The sequence below is a fragment of the Punica granatum genome, chromosome 3 (assembly GCF_007655135.1).
Source record: "Punica granatum isolate Tunisia-2019 chromosome 3, ASM765513v2, whole genome shotgun sequence".
Taxonomy (NCBI): Eukaryota; Viridiplantae; Streptophyta; class Magnoliopsida; order Myrtales; family Lythraceae; genus Punica; species Punica granatum.
In genome coordinates, this window is record NC_045129.1 from 7308311 (window position 1) to 7326703 (window position 18393).

General features: G+C 40.1%; 2 protein-coding genes across 2 annotated transcripts; both read right to left on the reverse strand.

Moving 5' to 3' along the window:
* Nucleotides 1-1245: 1245 nt before the first annotated feature.
* LOC116201311 (BTB/POZ domain-containing protein At5g66560-like) lies at nucleotides 1246-4086 on the reverse strand. Its single transcript, XM_031532500.1, has 4 exons — nucleotides 3690-4086; nucleotides 3517-3586; nucleotides 2121-3431; nucleotides 1246-2047 (listed from the first exon to the last, which is right to left on the reverse strand). The coding sequence occupies exons 1-4, from the start codon at nucleotides 3722-3724 to the stop codon at nucleotides 1415-1417; spliced, it is 2049 nt and encodes a 682-aa protein (XP_031388360.1). The 5' UTR covers nucleotides 3725-4086; the 3' UTR covers nucleotides 1246-1414.
* Nucleotides 4087-13454: 9368 nt separating this feature from the next.
* LOC116201307 (NASP-related protein sim3) lies at nucleotides 13455-16671 on the reverse strand. Its single transcript, XM_031532493.1, has 6 exons — nucleotides 16254-16671; nucleotides 15547-15812; nucleotides 14728-14928; nucleotides 14544-14634; nucleotides 14116-14389; nucleotides 13455-14021 (listed from the first exon to the last, which is right to left on the reverse strand). The coding sequence occupies exons 1-6, from the start codon at nucleotides 16559-16561 to the stop codon at nucleotides 13692-13694; spliced, it is 1470 nt and encodes a 489-aa protein (XP_031388353.1). The 5' UTR covers nucleotides 16562-16671; the 3' UTR covers nucleotides 13455-13691.
* Nucleotides 16672-18393: the final 1722 nt, after the last annotated feature.

Sequence of the window (18393 nt, forward strand, 5' to 3'; positions counted from 1 at the left end):
GACAATTTTCTTCATCACTACGTGTTATCACATAGTCTCAGTCTAATCAGTTCGACTATTGTTTAAACTGTACGAAATAATTAACGCATAGATTATGAGACCTTGAGAAAAAAAATACGGGTTCTACTTAAATTCTTACTCTGTTCGTTCGCTCCATCGATCCATATAAGAAGATATTAAACGGGGGGGGACCTAGTATATTGTCTTTCAATCTTTGATGAATCATAATGAAGTACGAGATAAGAATTAAAAGTGCAAAGGCTCATCATGATCGGGCTCCTTGTCTTTCTTCTTCTTGGAGATTCTTTTATTTCACTTTAGGCTTAACTTTCAACGTTTCTTCCATTCCACCGAGGAAAAAGTAATCAAAAGCCTCGCCTATCTAAAATGACCATTCACAACTTCTTCTATGAGCTATGATTTTGCACCTTCATGTGTTGACAATGTGCGCCCTTCCTAAGAAACACATCGATCCTAAATTTGGAAAATATCGACTCTAAGCATCGCCGAAATGAAAATACTTCAACGCACAGTACTCGGGCAAACTACATTGTCGTTGAGAGAAAATCCATCTTTTCAGGCTCAGAAGCAAAGGGGTGCGCGCATTGAATTCTGTACGTAATTCACACACAATAGAGCACAATTTTTGCATAGGATGTGAACCAATTTTAATACCATTTTTGGTAAATTTGGAGGGTTTAACTCCAAATTCTGAGGATTAACTCCGCACTTGAAATTCTAATCGCGTTCGTCGTTGGCCATGACCGCATTGGTTCTTCTTCCTTCGATCGAGGTTAATGTCACCTGCCCATGTCAATAACAGCTGCATGTCACACCTATGAAATCAACTGTTTGGACTGGAGCCATCCCACAAATTCAAAAAGGCAAAACGGAGAAGGTAGAAAGATACAAAAGAAACTACTGAAACTTCCACTAACAGTACCCCCCATATCTTTCACTTCTGTTCTGTCTTCCACTCAAAGACTGCGACTTATCATAAGAAACTGCCACCTCGAAACTCGTATATAACCCTTTCTCCGCTCAAATGTATTCAAAAACCTAACTAATTCTCGAGATAAATACAGTATTCATTGGTATTCCATTCATACCGGCTGAGGTGCTCGGACGCGAGCATGTTGCGTTTAGCAGTTTATGTGTGTATATTAAGATTCGAGTTCGAGATATTCTTTCTTCTTCGCATATGCGTAGTCCAACCATAGCAAATTGCAATATATATGGTAGTGATTGAAAGAATCTTTTTGTTTTTGGAATTTTTACCTCCGAGGAATGACGTGGCAACTGTAGAATATTTATATCCATAAATGACGAAATCCAAAAAATAGGGAAAATGAAAATTAAAAAAAAAATCATGCACAGGCAGGGATCAGCTCCCCATTCAGAGGGTGGGTTCTGATCAGGTGCGTGACGGTCCACGGTTGTGCTTCCCTCTCCGGGCCTCCCCAACCGTCGGTTCGTGAGAATCGCAGACCTGAGTCTTGAACTTGCACCCGAACTTGCGAGTCCACGAACTCCTCCGGTCCCCGCCGCCGACAGGGCCGCCCTCCTTGTCGATCTTCTCGATCACCTTCTTCATCGTCGAGCACTCCCGCTCGAGCTGGTGGACGCGCGTCCTCATGCTGTCCATGTCCAGCCGCAGCACCTGGTTCTCCCTCATCGCCGCCCTCCACGTCGCGCTCACGCTCCCCTGCGCCGCCGCACCCGGTGCCGCCAGCGCCATTGACGTCGCCGGCACCTCCGCGTCCTTCTCTTCCTCCTCCTCCTCTACCTCGTCCACCTCGTCATCATCCTCCCCGGCACGAGACGCCGACGGCCTCCCTGGCTCCGGCGCCGCCGTCTCCGCTGCAAGCAGTGTCCCAGCGATCGCGTGCCTCAGCTGAAGCTGCTCGAAGAACAGCACCTGCACCACCGCCCGCAGCGGCAGCCGCTCGTTCTGCGCAGCGTGGGTGCAGGCCTCCAGCGTCAACTTCTGGCAGTCCATCACGCCGCAGATCTTCTCCCTGTCCGCCTCCGATATCCACGGATGTGCCTGCATCAATCAGGTCAGAAACCGCTCGTCGCCATCACCAGGAGACTTTGATTTCTGTTTCGGATAAAAGTACCTTGAGATAGACGTCGACAGCACGGTAGAGGCCGTCGTCGAAGAGCCGGGCCTGCTCCGGCAGGGACATCGCCAGCCTGTAGAACCTGTCCGGTTTAAGATTCGCGTCGGAAGCGATCTCCGACAGAAATCCATCGATAAGCTTCCCGACGAGCATCAAAGTCGGAGATCTCTGACTGACGTCAACGCCGCCTTCGTCTCTCTCCTCCAGATCCTCCAGAAAGTGACCTAATATCCTCTCCACGCAGTCGACGTCGTACAGAGTCTCGTTCAGGTACGAGTAGCTCGGGATCAGCAGGTCGTCGAGCGTCGCCTGCTCGAGCTGTGCTCCGATCCTCCTCTCCAGCACCGACCGGCAGTTCTCCGACGCGTTCAGTATGTTCGCTGTCCGGAGCAGTCCGAACAGAAACCTTACTCCTGTCGAGCACCGGGAGGACTTTCCTTCAGGAAGGTTACAGGTTATCGTCTCGAGAAGCTCTCTCTGCTCTCTCTCCGACGGAACAGAGGATGAGGAAGAAGAAGACAGGGCCGGCGCCGGTTTCCGGCTCGATCTCGAAGTGCCCGGGATGTACTTCTTAGCGTAGTGCATCAAGCAGCTCTCGACAATCTCAGGGCTCAAACCTCCATCCTTCATTGCAGAAATCAGCCGCCTGAACAAACTCAGACTCAGTAGGGACAAATCTTCAAGCCACGAATCGAGATTACTCCCTCTGCTCACGCCCTTCCTCCGGTTTCCGCCTTCGATTCCATTCCAGAGCAACCGATTCACCGAATCCCGCCCTTGGCTAGCTCCGTCGTTGACCGGCCACCCGAACAGGCTAGGATCCGCCGCAGAGGCCTTCGAGACAATCGCCTCGACGCACCGCTGCGGAATCTCCAGGGATTCTGCCAATTCGATTACCCGCTCGCACGACTTCAGAGCCCTCACCGAGTCCCTCAAGCTCTTGAGCACGGACTGGGCGAGGAACTTCTCTGTCTTCGCGATAAGGTTGTCCTCGGAGTACTCCTCGGTCATCTCGAGGAACTCGCCGGCGCAACGGAGCGGCGCGGCGTTCGCGGCGGAGAGGTCGACCTTGACGCCGTAGCAGAACTTGGCAGCCATCTCGAAGGTCTCGGAGCCGCCGGGGAAGTCGTGGAGGGCGATGTGGCAGTGGACCTCCTCGATTTCGTCATTGTCTTCTTCTCCTTCTTGTTCTGCTTCTCCTTCTTCGAGCTCTTGCCGGTGCTGGCGCTGAGAGCTTCGGCCTGTCGGGTTCTCCTCTTGCTCTGCTATCAGCTGGTGGAGCTTTCTGCTTTTCGACATCAAAGGGAACTGAAACAGAGGAGACCGTGATTGGTTAGTTTCCGGGGACTGATAGGGACACGACATTGCTGAAAGATTGAAGAGACTGGATCACCTTGTGGAGGTGGAAGGTCATGTCGTCTACTTCCACAACAATGTCGCTCGGCAACCCAGTGGTGCAAAACCTGCAACACACACCCAAAAAAAAAAAATTTTGGGCACCGAGCAGAAGAACAACCAAAGAAGATGAAGAAGAAGAATGGCAGATGCGTTTCATTTTCGTCATACCATGCTTGACCTTTGGAGGTCTTCTCGGAAGCCATTGCAGCGGCGGAATCTGCTTACGGGTATGAATGAACTCTGCTGCAATGCTAAGAGAGCTTCAGATCCATGAAACTGCTTGGTGGGTTGCAGTGGAAACAGTAGAGGGCATGCAGGGAGATATATAGGTGTGGCAGTGGGAATCAAGAAGGAACCAAGACCGGACAAACGGAGCTTAAACAAAAGATTTTCTATAAAGGGGGTGGGATCAAATGATGATGATGATGGTGGTGATTTGATTTTACCAAAATTTCTTCGGCTAGGGTTTGACAGTCCAAGAACAGACCCTGAAAATTTCACCCACCCCCACTCTCTCTCTCTCTCTCTCTCTCTCTCTCTCTCACACACACACACACACACTAATGGTAGACTTTGAAAGAAAGGGGCGAGAAGAAGACGATGAAGAGGATGGAAAAAGAAATTACTATTGGGTTCGTAACGAAATTAAATTTGATTTAATTTTAATTTAATTTAATATAAGGAGTAAAAGATAAAAATAATTAAAAAACATATATTCGATAATTTTTTAAAAAATAATAATAATGATAATTATATTGTTGAATTAAAAATAAATATTAAAATTAAAAAAAAGTATTAAATAATTAAAAAAATTTAGAATTAAAAAATTAATGTAATCATGAATAAGAAAAATACGGGAGAAAATTTGAGAAAAAAATATAAATGTAGTAATTTTATTGTTGAATTCATGTTAAAATTAAGTTAATTAATTTTTGTAAACAAACAATCAAAAATATGATCAGAATGAGAAAGGGTGTCTCTTTTTCTTGAAAGGAAAGAAGATCGGAAAAGCAGCATCTTCTTCTTCATAAATAATCCATTAATTCCCTAAAAAATGCACTCCTTTGACAATGTCATATGATATGATATATAATTTTACTAAACATATTATCCATTAGCCCGATGATACCATTAGGAGCTACTCATCGACAAAGCCACCTAATCTTTCAACCTTGTGCTACGCGACTGATGGAAAGTTTTCGGGCCTGAACGAGATCCAATTCCCGGGCGAACGCGATGCTAATGCGGTCCGGCTCTATGTCACTTTCATGAATTGAACTAAACTCGCATACACCATTAGTCCGGTGAGTACAAAGTCCGTTGACGGAAGTCTACATATTAAAAGTCGGTGAGAATATTATTTGGAGCCAAACCGAATTTACAATTTGATAGCATCCGCTCACCCATCGAATGCACCATGAAAGTACATATCAAGATTATCGACAGAAATTTGTAGATTATTTATATAGTTTGTTATGGATAATTCATATGTCTATGTTTTAAGTGGGAACTATTGATATGAGTAAGCAATAATAAATCAAGATTATCGAAATAAGTCTGTAGAATAATTAAAAATCGGTCGGGAGACAAATTAGATGGCCCTATTTAAATAGTTCATCGTGAATCATTTTTATTAATATAAATATATATTTTAGGTGGGAACTATCAATGTGACTAAGCTATAGTAAATCTATGTGATTGCTAGCAAACCCATTGATTACACTAATCTCTAGGTTGACTTATAGGAAGAAAACTTATTAGATTTGCTTAATATTCCGCAATATATGCGTACTTATATTCACCATTACTCACGAGCCATAGACGTAAACGACTTTATACTTTTTCTCACATGTGCACTCTATTGTTCCGATTAATCACAATGTGCGCGGAGTCATGTTGAATGAGATGAATATTTTACGATAGTGATAACTCGAAAACTTGAGAGGTATTTCATAAATTATCGACAAATATTCATATTTTCATTCACAAATACACAGACGCATATGCCTAAATCGTTTAAATTATTCCTGCCGCAAATGTTTTTCGATTCACATATACCTCATGACCCACATAAGTTAGGGTAGCTCAATTTCATGAATGCGCTTATCTTTTCTTCGTGTTTGAATTTCTCTTCTTCAAGCGATAAGATTCAAATTCAATTTTTATTTCTTTCCTTTTCAATTATCCAATTTATTTGGCGGTTTTTCCATCTGAAATTTTGGGTCATAATTCGGTTTCATTAAATTCTACTCCACCCACCAATTCTTACTACATTTATGGCCACATTTAGTGAGACAAACTCCTGCTAGATGGATATGAACATGAGACCAAATGTAAGGTCGACAAAGTTTTTCAAGAATGACAAATCCCTCGTGTGCCCCTTAAATGGGAACCGCAAGTTTTTCTATTTTACTGGCGGTAAAAGTACAAATGAACGAGTGCCTCTTTCTAATTCAGTGATACAAAATTTGTGTCAACTTTTCGAGAATTACGATACTTTTTTTTACGGAATCACATCCGAACTGCTGCGGAGGACCGAAATACAAAAGGGAGGAAGATGGTTCGGTATTGGGGTGTTGTTATAAAGAGGTATGAAATTAGCCATTATTGTCCTATGATTTGAGCTAAAAGGTAATTTAGTGTGGGTGATCGTTTTATGGACAATGATGCCCGCAAATTATGTCAGTCGCAGAAGAAATTGAATCTAAAAGTGGAAGACAAACCAACCCCACTTGCTACAAATATGTCGATCTCTCAAATTAATTACTTCTATATTAAATTAATAAAAATGACTTGAAAGATATAAATTACAATAATTCAAGTGGGACTAATTTAATGAGATTAATAGATATTTTTATGAGTGAGATCAACTTACTTAGATCAACTTTACGTGGCAGTTCTTTTCTCTCTATTTCTCGAAAAGTTATTGGTTGATCCTATATCACCACATGACGTAAGAAAACACCAATCAAATTGTATGAAGCTAGGAATTTAGTGCTAATTACTCAAATAATTGCCATAATTATTCTTCATTAAAGATTCTTATTAAATATTCTCACCACGTCATTTGAAATAGATCAAGGAACGTCTTCGTCCCTAGCTGTCTCTGCCCATCGTCCCCATCCGTCTCAGTTCTTCCATGCTATTGAGCGTTTGGTTTACCTGTTGTGGTAGCTACGCCTTCCTTCCGGTGAACCTGATCCTTAAACTACTATGACCCTCTCCCTTCCCTCCCGTCGCAAGTCTTCGAGCAAATTGTGCTCAACTTGACCAAAAATGGTCGGATCTTGCTCAGATCCAACCATATCTGAGCATAACATGAGTAGATTGAGCATGATCTAACCAATCATGGTCGGCCTTACTCAGTCTGATTAGATTGAGCATCTTGGTCTGAGTACAGGTCAGGTCTTTTTGGATTACAGAGCGGAATCAATCTTATCGGGTCGAAGGAATCCGGGTTTGTTTGCTTTTGGAGTCGTGCTGACGGCGTCTTGGCGGTCAGAAGGGCCCTCCCCTCCTCTTCTCGGTCTTCGGTTGGTGCGTGTGGCAGCAACCTCCCCTCTACACCAGGGTTGCGCCCGATCCCTCTTCGATAGTCCAGCTTCGGGCAGTGCAAATGACGCTCTGATTTTTTCTTTAACAGCGGCAATGCACCCGACTTTGGAGATGATACGTTGTCCATTGACTTGTAATGATGGACACTCTTTCCCGTTCGGATGCCGACTTCAGCTGTTCGGTGCCTCTAACCCTAATAAAAATGGGGTGACTTCTTGGTCTTCGGCTTACTGCTCCACCACCAGTGCCTCTCCCCCCCTTGCATTAAAGAATTACTACCTCAAATAGTTTTGGACAACTACTATTTTTTCGCTTTAATTAATTGGATTACTTTTGTTTAATGGCATGTTAGCTTGGGGCTCCTCGAGCCTAACCTGGTTGTTTTGTATGTCTTGTTGCAGAGTGAATTGGCAGAGGTTGGTTTGTTTGGCAACCTGGCGTCTTTCTCGGCATGGTCACTGGTTTGTATCGACCAAGACGGCTAAGCTATCCTCAGTTTGACTATTGACGTAGTCACTGGTTTGAACCGATTGAGGTTCCTTAGCGGTTTTGGTTTGACCCTGCCTGCTCGATTGACTGCCTTCCCCAGCTCGCCGGATTTGTCGACAGCTAGATATCTTCCTTGGCTTGCTGGATTGGTCGATAGCCCTCCTCAACCTCGACTCTGATTCTACTTGTTGGTACCGTTCTGTAAAGGGCTCCTGCCACACAAGTACAACTCAAGCCCCATACTTTGCTTTGATATCGAGGTCTCTACGGAACCTCGATAACAGATGGCTGAGTTCTTCATACATATATGGCTTGACCCTTCTTTGGTTTACTGGGTTCCATGTGTAACGAAAAGGGTTTTGATCGAAATTTCGGATTACTACTACCCTTACTTTCCACCTCAATTTCTTCTGTGTAGTATGTCTGGGAGGATCTAATTAATTTTGATCATGTAATCTTCATTTCTTGAGTATTTTCACCCCGTACTCTTGTCATGTAATTTTTACATGTTATAAATGAATTCTCAAGGTTCACGAGAAAAAAAATTATTTTTATGAATAGTTACCACGTCACGTGATTGGATGACTGTTTAATTATAATTAAAGTCCAATTAGGGACAAAAAAAGAAAAGGGGTTAGTAAAGTTGACCCAACTTTTGGCTATGGTTGTTTATATAAGCACATCGCTGAGCTAGGGGCCTTCCCTCTACAACGGAAGACAAGAAGAGGACAAATAGTTTGATGCCAAGAGAAGTTCCGATTTTAACATGATTGGCTTGGGATGTTTCTTAGTTATCATTGGGCCTATGCTTCAATTTCAGGGCAGGCTTGCTAAGGCTTCCCTAGGGCACATTTTATTACCCTTTTAAGTTACGAAATTCACATTTGCCAGCCATTAAGGAAGTCTTGCCGAGTTAATTTGGAATAAACTTGATTTGTATTTGTAACGTTAAACTGCCACATCAAACGAGATGTAACATGAGTTTATGGAACTGGCCGAGGTCCGATGATTATGTTGGAATTATTTTACTTTGGAATAATGTCAATATGAGAGCGAATTAAAATGCGATGGAAGTACAAGGTTATTTAGACCCAGTTTAGCTATTGAACTAGCCATTTTCATGCAAAAGGAAAAAGGAAATAGCTCGCGTATTGGCCCTTGATATTGATCATTCTTCAATTGGGTTGCACTGCTTGATTTCGATTTGATTTATAATTATTGAAAATTATACATTTGATTCTTTACGTTTGGATGGTTTTCTATTTTTGTATTTTTCTTGATTTTTTTTTGTCGTTTAGATCATATACCTTTAAATACTTTTTTGTTTCAGTCATTTTCCTTTTTCTTGATTCTTTTCATCAAATACTTTTGATTACTTTTCTATTTTCGTTATCTTATCAGAGATTTTATTAGAGAAAATTTTAACTTTGGTCCTCAACTTTTTAAAGTTATTTTTTTATCGTAATTCTTTTATTTTGTTCAATTTTTCTTAATATTAAACGTTTTGTTTCTTATACTGCCACGATTCTACCCCTCGAATTCTCATAAAATGCCCACAAAACATTGTTAAATTTGAGAAGATTATTATTTTAATTTCAAAATTTAAAAAAACTATATAAAAATAATAAAAGAAAGATCGTGAACTACCCGAGAGATTGAGCAGGGGTTAGCATTTAAGTTACTGGCAATCTTGACAAGGGAGTGGTGGTTTACGTTAGGAGAATCGATACTCAAATTTGCGAGTAGCAAAATGGAAAAATACAGAAAAAGTAAAGGCGATTGTAGTTTGATAGTCACGAACCACACCTATGATGTTGGTAGTGACACACTAAGTAAGAACGTGGTAAACCTTGATGCACGGAATGATGTTGCAAAGTGTAATCATTGATGGATGTATAAGCCTAAGGTGGTGATGCCCGACTTTGTCCCATATCGGCTACTGCCGTCTCTTTCCCACTCAATTTACCATCCTCCCGCTCAAAATATATTTCGATAGATTTTATTTTATTTTTAGAATTTTAATAATAATTTTTTTTTATAAATTTCAAATATGTCGTGCAGATATTTTTATGGGAATTTGAATGGTAAAAGTATAAGAAACAAAACATTTAATATTAAGAAAACATTGAACCAAAAAAAGAATTAAGATAAAAGAATAACTTTAAAAGATTGAGGACCAAAGTTAAAATCTTCTCTAAATAAAAATAATGTTGAAATGACGAAAATAGAAAAATAATTAAAGGTATTGGATGAAAACGAATCAAGAAAAAGGAAAATTACTAAAACATAAAAGTATTCAAAGGTATATGATCTAAATGACTAAAATAGAAAAGTATCCAAAGCTAGATGACCAAATGTATAATTTTTCCTTATTATTATGATAAATATATCTCCGACATCCATCGAACTTATCATTATGTATGTACAATGAACCGGAAATCTTCATGTTTAAAGTCATTTCCTAAGATATATATTTGAATATCGCATTAGGGCAAATAGAACAAATTTAAATATACTCAAAAGAAACATGGCCATGTATCCTACAAGAACAAAGAAAAATAGGTGGAGAGCCTTTCTTTGGAAATTTTTGAACACATAAATATCACGGGCACGCATTATTAAAATAATTAGTAACTTTTCTTATTATGCAAAAGAAAAAAGGTTTTAAGGGGAAGTAAAAAAAGAAAAAAAAATTTAAAAGGTTAAGAACCTTTGTTAGGAGGTTTCGTTTTGTATGGGGGAAGCCGTTATGGTCTATGTTCCGTGACAACATCAAGTGGACTAAAAAGAAGGGAAGGGATATGCACAAAATCCCATTCATAATTTAATAATATATTTGTTATTAATTAACTAATTGACTAATTAATTCAATAGAGAATCAATCACACCAAAAAAACAAGAAATTTCGCTTCTTGTTTTAAATTTCTATTGCGTATACTAATAGAGCCTTGATTGTCTTGAATATGAAAAAATGCCAAATGATCACAGAAAATTTCTTATTGCTTTAGTCCGTGTTCACAATACTTTTCTATATGTAAAAAGACAAATTCAGAGGTTTTCAATTACCAAATAATGCAAAGTAACTCGAATATTAATTAACTAAAACACTGATTATTGTGACATTGTAATATGTATACAGAAGAAGACAGTTCCAGAACCTGACTGGTCAACCTACATTGACCAAATTCGGACCCCATACCACAACTAATTAAAATTTCTCCCATTTATTTGTTGACATTATTGCCTTGGATAAAGATTGGATCCTATTTGCCCACATCATATTATTTCTGGAGAGTATGTTTACATGACATTATCCCCACCCCACATCATCAACTCCCTCGAACGTCCCATGCATATCTTGGGTCATTAATTATTTACCTGCAAAAAAAAAAAGGAATAAAATCTAAGAAATTAATTGAATTGACCAAAAACAAAAAAGAAAGAAAAGGAAGAAGAAGAAAGAAAAGGACTCTTTCCTTTTCAAAATTATTAATAAGGTATGACGATTAATCATCTTTTTGGTGCTTTTGATGAGGCTTTGGGGGAGGATAATACTGCAAAAGCAGACTGTAAATTTAAATTTCTGTTTCGCAAAGTAAAGCAAGAACAAGCAAGGCCGGGAGGGAGGACCAATAATATTTTACTGACACGAATGAAAGACCAAATAATTAATATTAATAAAGATGAAAATAAGGTAAAATCTTTCTACTTTTTTTTTCTGATGGAATAAAAGGGTGGATGATGGGGACCAGACCAACTAAACAATCCAGAAAGGGAGACGTAGTATCGTATTACACGCTCTCCTCTTAAAAAGCAAGAGATTTCAGGTTCTGATAGAGAACACGTATTCATGCCTTCATTACTATTTTCGACATCCGCATGCACGTGTAAATGGAACTCTTTACTAATAAAAATAAAATGGAACCTTCATAGACTGAAATTCGACTCCTTTATAGTCGCATGGATCAGTTCTTAGATACAATCCCATTGGGTATCAAGAGATAGACTTTGTTGTAAGATCAAACCACTGATACACGTGAATACGTGATAACTAACGACCTAAATCTTCGATCAAGAAGTTCCGTGAGGAGGTCTAACAAAGCTTCCCGAAGGCACAAGCAACATACCAGAAGAAGCGGAGGAGGCCGCAGCATTGGTGGTGGTGGCGGTGGCGGTGGCGGTGGCGGTGGCAGTGGCGGTCTGGGAGGGAACGGCAACGCCAGGCCACGGCCGGCAGGCGCAGTGCTTGCCCTTCTCGATGGAGGGGTAGAGGGTCTTGAGGTGGGCACCGCACCCTCCCCATGTGTACTTCCCGCACTGCTGGCACACCACCTTGTAGCACATCCTTTCTTCTTCTTCTTCTTCTTCTTCCTCTTACGATTTGCTGCTTCTTCGAAATTACGGTTTGCCTGAGAAGATGATTTATTCAGATTCTTCCATTTTTATAGCCAGTTTTTCTTCGGGGGAGCTTCGGATTGATCGATAATTAAACAAGAAAAAAAAACGAAGACATATAACAGCTTTGAAATTGTCAACATGATCTGCTTAGTGCCTATCGTCATCCAAAACTACGCTCATCTCATATGGCACATCATCACCAGCTTCTCACCATATTATAAACATTATCACGTAAAAGAATATGAAAGTCCTCTGCCATGTCGCCGCAATCGAAGACGTGTCTTCGTCACCGTTTTTGTCGATCTATTGGTTGTTTTAGAATCGCCGGGCTATGTCTTTCTTGACAAATTGCTTTTATCCCCATTTCATGTAAGACATAAAGTTCATTGGTAATATCTTGCATACCGTAGTGAAAATCGTGTACTGCATATTGCCAGACGATGATTCATCTTATTTATAACGATGATATTGGATATAAATACCATTACTCTGATGTTTATATGTTATTAGTAGGACAAACATAAAGCAGACAATCCGGGATACGATAGAATTGACGTGCTATCTTTATTACAAATGGTCATGTATAAATGTATAATATCCTACGTTAGATGGATAATTCATTATTAAAAGAAAAAAAAATCAAAAGAGAATGTAGCATAATGACGCACACCCTCGCCTGTTGATTTTGAGATCGTAAGTTCGATACCTAGTAAGACATCTAAGACCCTTTATTAATTATTTAAAAATTTATCTTTCATTGCACCACGCCTTGAATCTCCTTTGTAATAGAAAAAAGAAAAAAAAAATTGAATTCGACATAATGCACCATTTAACTTACCAGAACACTCGATTGAATGAACACTCTTTTGGTCTCAGTTATTTTGAAACAAACCGACGGAGACATTAGCAATATTTAACAACGACTACACATATGTATATCTTTCAATATTCCATTACCAGAAGAACCAAAACAGACACTCTTATAACAGAGGAACCAAACAGAGAGAAAGACAAAGACAGTACGAATCAAATAGGAAGGAAAATCTTCGACTTGTGATAGGAAAACCACCCAATCGAACCTCTCTGCCCCTTCCCACTAAATAACGTCAGACTTTAATGAATTCCGGACGACTGCGATGGGTCATAGTCCAATCACAGAATGGGAGAATTCAAGCCTGTCTGAGTATTTCTTTGTCGGGGTAAAGATATCGTGACGGCTCTAATGCATTTGTCCGATTCTAGAAATAGTTTGATGCACAGCTTCGAGGCGGTACTTCAAACACTAGAATAAGGACTTCGTCCCTCAGCTTCTGCTATTAATACTCGACACTCGGGATGGCATATGAAAGCAAAAAATCCTTGGCAGTGCATTTGATTGTGTGGAAAGCGACATTATTCGCACTTACAATATTCCGATCAATGTGGCTCATAAACAACACAGTGAGAAATTGTAGAGAATCATATAAAGGGTGCATATTTGAAGGCAATCAATTTTAAGAGCAATGCATGAACTATACTAGAATTTGGAAAAGTATATGATATCCAGTCGAGTGTACAACAGCATAAGAAACCTCATATTATGGTGAAGACGGAGTTCTCTATGAATCTAACGCAAACACACATAGCAGAAGATGAGTTTCCTATGGCGCATACCCGATTGTACCTCCTCAATACAAAATTCATGTCAGTTGAAGCTTTAGATATTATCACCTTGTGCATCCAGCATGTTCAAGAAGCAGAACCATCTTGCTTATCTGAGGAAGACTCCAAAGAAGGTCTCTTCTGTGGATTCGATTCTGCTGCGCCCGAGCTCATAGTAACACGTTTGACTCCTCTTCCTACCACACCGAGATGTGTGACTCCAGCAGGACCGCTCGTGTGAGCAGTGGAGACCGTAGGGGAGTCAAAATCTCCACTCATGTTAGCGCCCATCTGGGAGGAGCCTGTAGCTGCTGATGAGGCTTTCTTCTCCATCTCCTTTGCTTTGGCAGACACCATTCCCAATATTTCTGTGAGAACTGACGTTGGATTTGAAGCAACCTGTTGCAGATCTTCAAGCTGCGCATGAAGGGAAATGTACAAGTGATTCACCAACACAATTTAGAAGCTTCAAACTATGATGGTTTTACATATTATACTAAGCAAAAGATACCTTCTTTTCAAGCTCGATAGTGAGGCCGTTAAGTGTTTCAATTTCAGCCTCTTTATCTGCAGAAGATTTATTGGAAAGGGACCCACTTGAAGACTCAATAACACCTCCATCAGATACAGAAGTATCTGAGGATGGTACTGGCTCAGAGGAACTCTTCACTTCATCCATTAGACGCTGAACTCGAGACTTGCAAATAGATATAGCCTTCTGGCAGTAGGGAATAGCCTCTGACGGCTTAGAACCAATCTCCAAGCACAAGCAGATTCGGAAGTTTCTAAAACTCTAGATAAGGATAAAAGTGAAATTGCAGATAAGGAGGAAGCCTATCGCTACCAACTGAAAAAATTGACATACAGTATAAATCACCCATCTTAATCTTCACAAACGCACATAACCAAAGAAATTTAAAGAGAAACAGAGTAGGATACAGTTCAGCTATCTGTCGATCGTCCTGTTCAACCAGCTTTTCAAGAGTGGATAGCGCCCTCTGGTAGTCACTGAGAGAAGTTTCAATGTCCTCTATATGCGACCCAAAAAACAAAAAGTCTAAAATGAGCTCTTGGCTTTGTAGAGCTGAACACTGAAATACAAAAACAGGATTGGCAGACTAACCTCTTTCAAGGGCAACTTCAGCCAGGGCTGACAATATGTCCACCTTCTCCATTGTATCACCAAAGTGTTTCTCCACAATAGCACGCGCAATATCTAGCATTTTCCATGCCAAGTCCAGGTCAGATTCATCTTCATCTGCTTCAGCAATATCCTCAGCCTCACTATCCTCGTCATCTTCTTCTTGATCCTTCTCACCAGAAGCTGTCATTAATAGGTCAAATTCTTTAGAAAAACTAAACTTTATCCCTACCAAAACTCGAAATGGATATATACTATGATCATTATTGATGAGAAACGAATGGTTTGTTAATAATTTCCTTGCATTTCAAATAAAAATTCTGGGAAACTGGTTCCAGTCTTCCCCCACATACTAAATCATAAAGACATTTACCTTTAAAAAGAGGCAGTCCAAACCCAAAACCCTTGAAACCATAAAAAAAAAAATTAATGCCGTCATCCTAATTTAACAGTCAATACGCCCAATTATAATTTTCAATCAGAGGGGAAGAGACCCCCGGGGGGGGGGGGGGGGGGGGGGGGGGGGGGGGGGGGGGGGGTTGGAGGGGAGATATGCACTAACCATACATAGCAAGAACTCACAAGAATGTACTGAAAACAAACAAAAAACTGAATTGCATATGCCTCTTTCTCATTCCTAAATATTCTAAGTACAATCATTAGATATTACCGTGATATTAGCAATTGCACTTAAAAAGGGAGGGCGAAAAAAAGGCACTGAGGAAAGGCACAAGTATAAACAACTATACTTGACATGATAATTTGTCATATAGCGACAAAAGCAAAATGCAAAATACATACCACCATCCTCTACTATTCCACCCTGATTATCTGATTCCGGGAGCGGGACCTGCACTGCAGTGCTTGAAACGGAAGCTGTAGAAGATTCACCGTTCACGTTATTCTTGGCAGATCCACCTTTAGTAGAGCCCTCTTGACTTTCAGCATCCTTCTTGGGCACATTGCCCAGAGGATCAGCCTCCTCTTGGGCTTTGTACAGCAGGGCACATCCATATTTATAGTATGCATTGACACATTCTGGGGCAAGTTCTCCATAACGTGCAACCCTGATAAGAAAGAAAACTTAACAACTGATACAAGGAATATATCATAAGAGCTGAAACAGTTATTTCGTAGTCCACCAAAGAATTATAACGATTGTTCAGTCACCATCATACGCACAATTCTAACGCGTCGACGCTTGAGACAAAGTTCATGTCACAAGTTTAAATCGCCGCAATACAATCTACAATATTTGATAATGAGTCGTCGAGTTCTTCAGCAGATTGCAGCATGAAATTAATCCTTTTGATCACAACATCTTCTGGATATCGAACTAACTAGCGACTAACACAGAATTGATTTAGCTCGACGGTCAGCTTAATATGTTAAGATTTGAGCGGTAATAATTCTGCTCACCGAGCAGCTACCTAAGACAGCAGATAAAGAGCTCACAGTCCGAACTCATCGATCTTTCAGCTAGGAAAGAGAACTGAGGAAACCCTGACCTGATCTCTAGGGCACGGCTGAAGCAATCCGTGGCCTCGGCGAAATCCCCGTCCTTGAGAGCCTTCGATCCTCTCTCCACCAGCTCGTCCGCGAGCTCCAGAGGAGGCTTCTCCCCTTTCCCGCCATCCGAAGTCACGGCGGAACTCTCGGCGTTACAGCCGCTGCTCATGTTGTTGTTGAAGTCGTTGCACGTGGACTCCGCGCCACCTCCAACGAGGTTGCTGGACTCTATCACGGCGTCGGTGGAGGATTGAGGAGCTGCCGCCGATGCTTTCGATGTCGGAGCAGCTTCTTCTTTGCCCGCCATTGCTGATTTTCTGGAGAGGGTTAAGAGTTTCCCCAGCAAATGGAGGGTTTCAGCTTTCGTTCGGGTTTTTGGGGTTTCTTTCGATTTATGGCGCAAAATCGGAGAAAATGGGCATAAATTTTCATTTAAATTCTAATGTTTTTCTATTATATAAATCGAGACTTCGGGCCGCGTTGACGGGGAACAGTATTTGGGCCTAAACCGGACCATTGGGCTTTCTTATAAATGGGCCTTGGACTATGAAGCAAAACATAAAAGGGAAAACCAGAAGAAAATTGGTCCTCCAAAACTTTACGGCCTTTATTTTTTTCATTTATAAAGGAGATACATAGGCATAGGAAATTAAACGAAATAAAAGGACATTACATTCCACCGATGAGAATTGAACCTAAGACGTCTTGATTTCGAGTTGGCATCTTGGCCACTACACTAACACCCCTTCCTTAAAATTTACAGTCTTTATTATAGAAAAACTACCGGTACGTTTAGATTCAGATTTAATATAACTTTGATTTTAATTGTGGAAAATGACAAATAAGTTGGGATTATAAATTTGATTTAGGAAACGTGTGTTTTTGTTGTATAGTGTGTCGAGTTAAAGTTAAAGTTAAAATTTTTGACTTGGGAAATGTGTATTTTTGTCGTGTTGTGTGTTGAGTTAAAGTTAAAGTTAAAATCAAAGTGATTTTAACTCTTAATCCAAACAGACCTTACAACTCTTGTTTGAGTTGGACAAAGTGTCAAGCTTTTACATTTTCTTTCTCCTGATGGTGTGAAGGAATAAATCATCACAGGTGGCCCTTTTCTCGTTTTATAATAGTGCGTTTGGTTTGAGAGTTAAAGTAACTTTGATTTTGATTGTGGAAAATGACAAATAATTGTGTAATGTGTTGAGTTAAAATTTTTTACTTGAGAAATGTGTATTTTTGTTGTGTTGTGTGTTGAGTTAAAGTTAATTTTTTTTTTATTTTAACTGCGAAACCAAACGGAGCATAAGTTTCCCTTCTCTAAGTTTTATGATTTCTCCTGCAAATTTTGATTTTTCTCTCGATACCGTCCCCTACTTTTTCTTTTTCTTTTTTTTTAGATTCAAAAAAGGCACACAAATTTAATACAAGAAAATAAAAAGTTAATAAAGAGATACGAGAAATCCCATTAAGAAAACTGAATTCGTAACCACTTAGTTACAAGCGAGAACTTATACTACTGCACTACGTCTCATTTTTCTTTTATAATCTTTTGATTTCTTCTTATATCCTCTAAAAGAATTTCAGAATTAGCATATCATAACCATCAATACAATTAACAAAAGTACTTTTGGCCTTGTATTTTTGCTATTTTTTATGATTTCTCCCACAAATTTTGATTATCCCTTTGTTTTTGTCTCCTCTTTTTTTTTGGGTTAAAAAGAAACACATAACGCAGCATTTTGGCATATTAATTAACAAATAATTAACATATCATTGAATAAAATTTTGTGGACCCGCAGCTTCGGTGCGGGTTAACAAAATAAACATATATAACTTATTACCACAATTTAGGGGTTTATTGTCGGGGCGGCAAGGTTGATAGCATTGCGCATGTTGCCTGTCCATACTCGATGACTTCATTGATTGGGACACGAATTGCTCTCATATAGGCAAATTGAACTCGAGATAGTTTGAAAAGATCTATCTCATTCTTACAACTAAAATTAAATTTAGGTTCGAATTACTATATAATATACTTTTGGGACTATGATTTTTGGCATCTTAGGTGGTTAGGCCTTCGTGCAATTTCACCCCATCTCCTCCCATAGCCACTCGTTCAGGGGCAATTTCGTCATAACGCGG

Bases quoted from the DNA above. Each gene is read 5' to 3' on its own strand.
- LOC116201307 (XM_031532493.1), bottom strand. From the start codon at position 16,561: ATGGCGGGCAAAGAAGAAGCTGCTCCGACATCGAAAGCATCGGCGGCA. The intron at 14,390-14,543 runs GTATCCTACTCT...CTAGAGTTTTAG, and splicing joins GATCGACAGATAGCTGAACT to AAACTTCCGAATCTGCTTGT. The intron at 14,022-14,115 runs GTATCTTTTGCT...CTTCATGCGCAG, and splicing joins CTATCGAGCTTGAAAAGAAG to CTTGAAGATCTGCAACAGGT.
- LOC116201311 (XM_031532500.1), bottom strand. From the start codon at position 3,724: ATGGCTTCCGAGAAGACCTCCAAAGGTCAAGCATG. The intron at 3,587-3,689 runs GTATGACGAAAA...TGTGTGTTGCAG, and splicing joins ACCTCCAAAGGTCAAGCATG to GTTTTGCACCACTGGGTTGC. The intron at 2,048-2,120 runs GTACTTTTATCC...TGATTGATGCAG, and splicing joins CTGTCGACGTCTATCTCAAG to GCACATCCGTGGATATCGGA.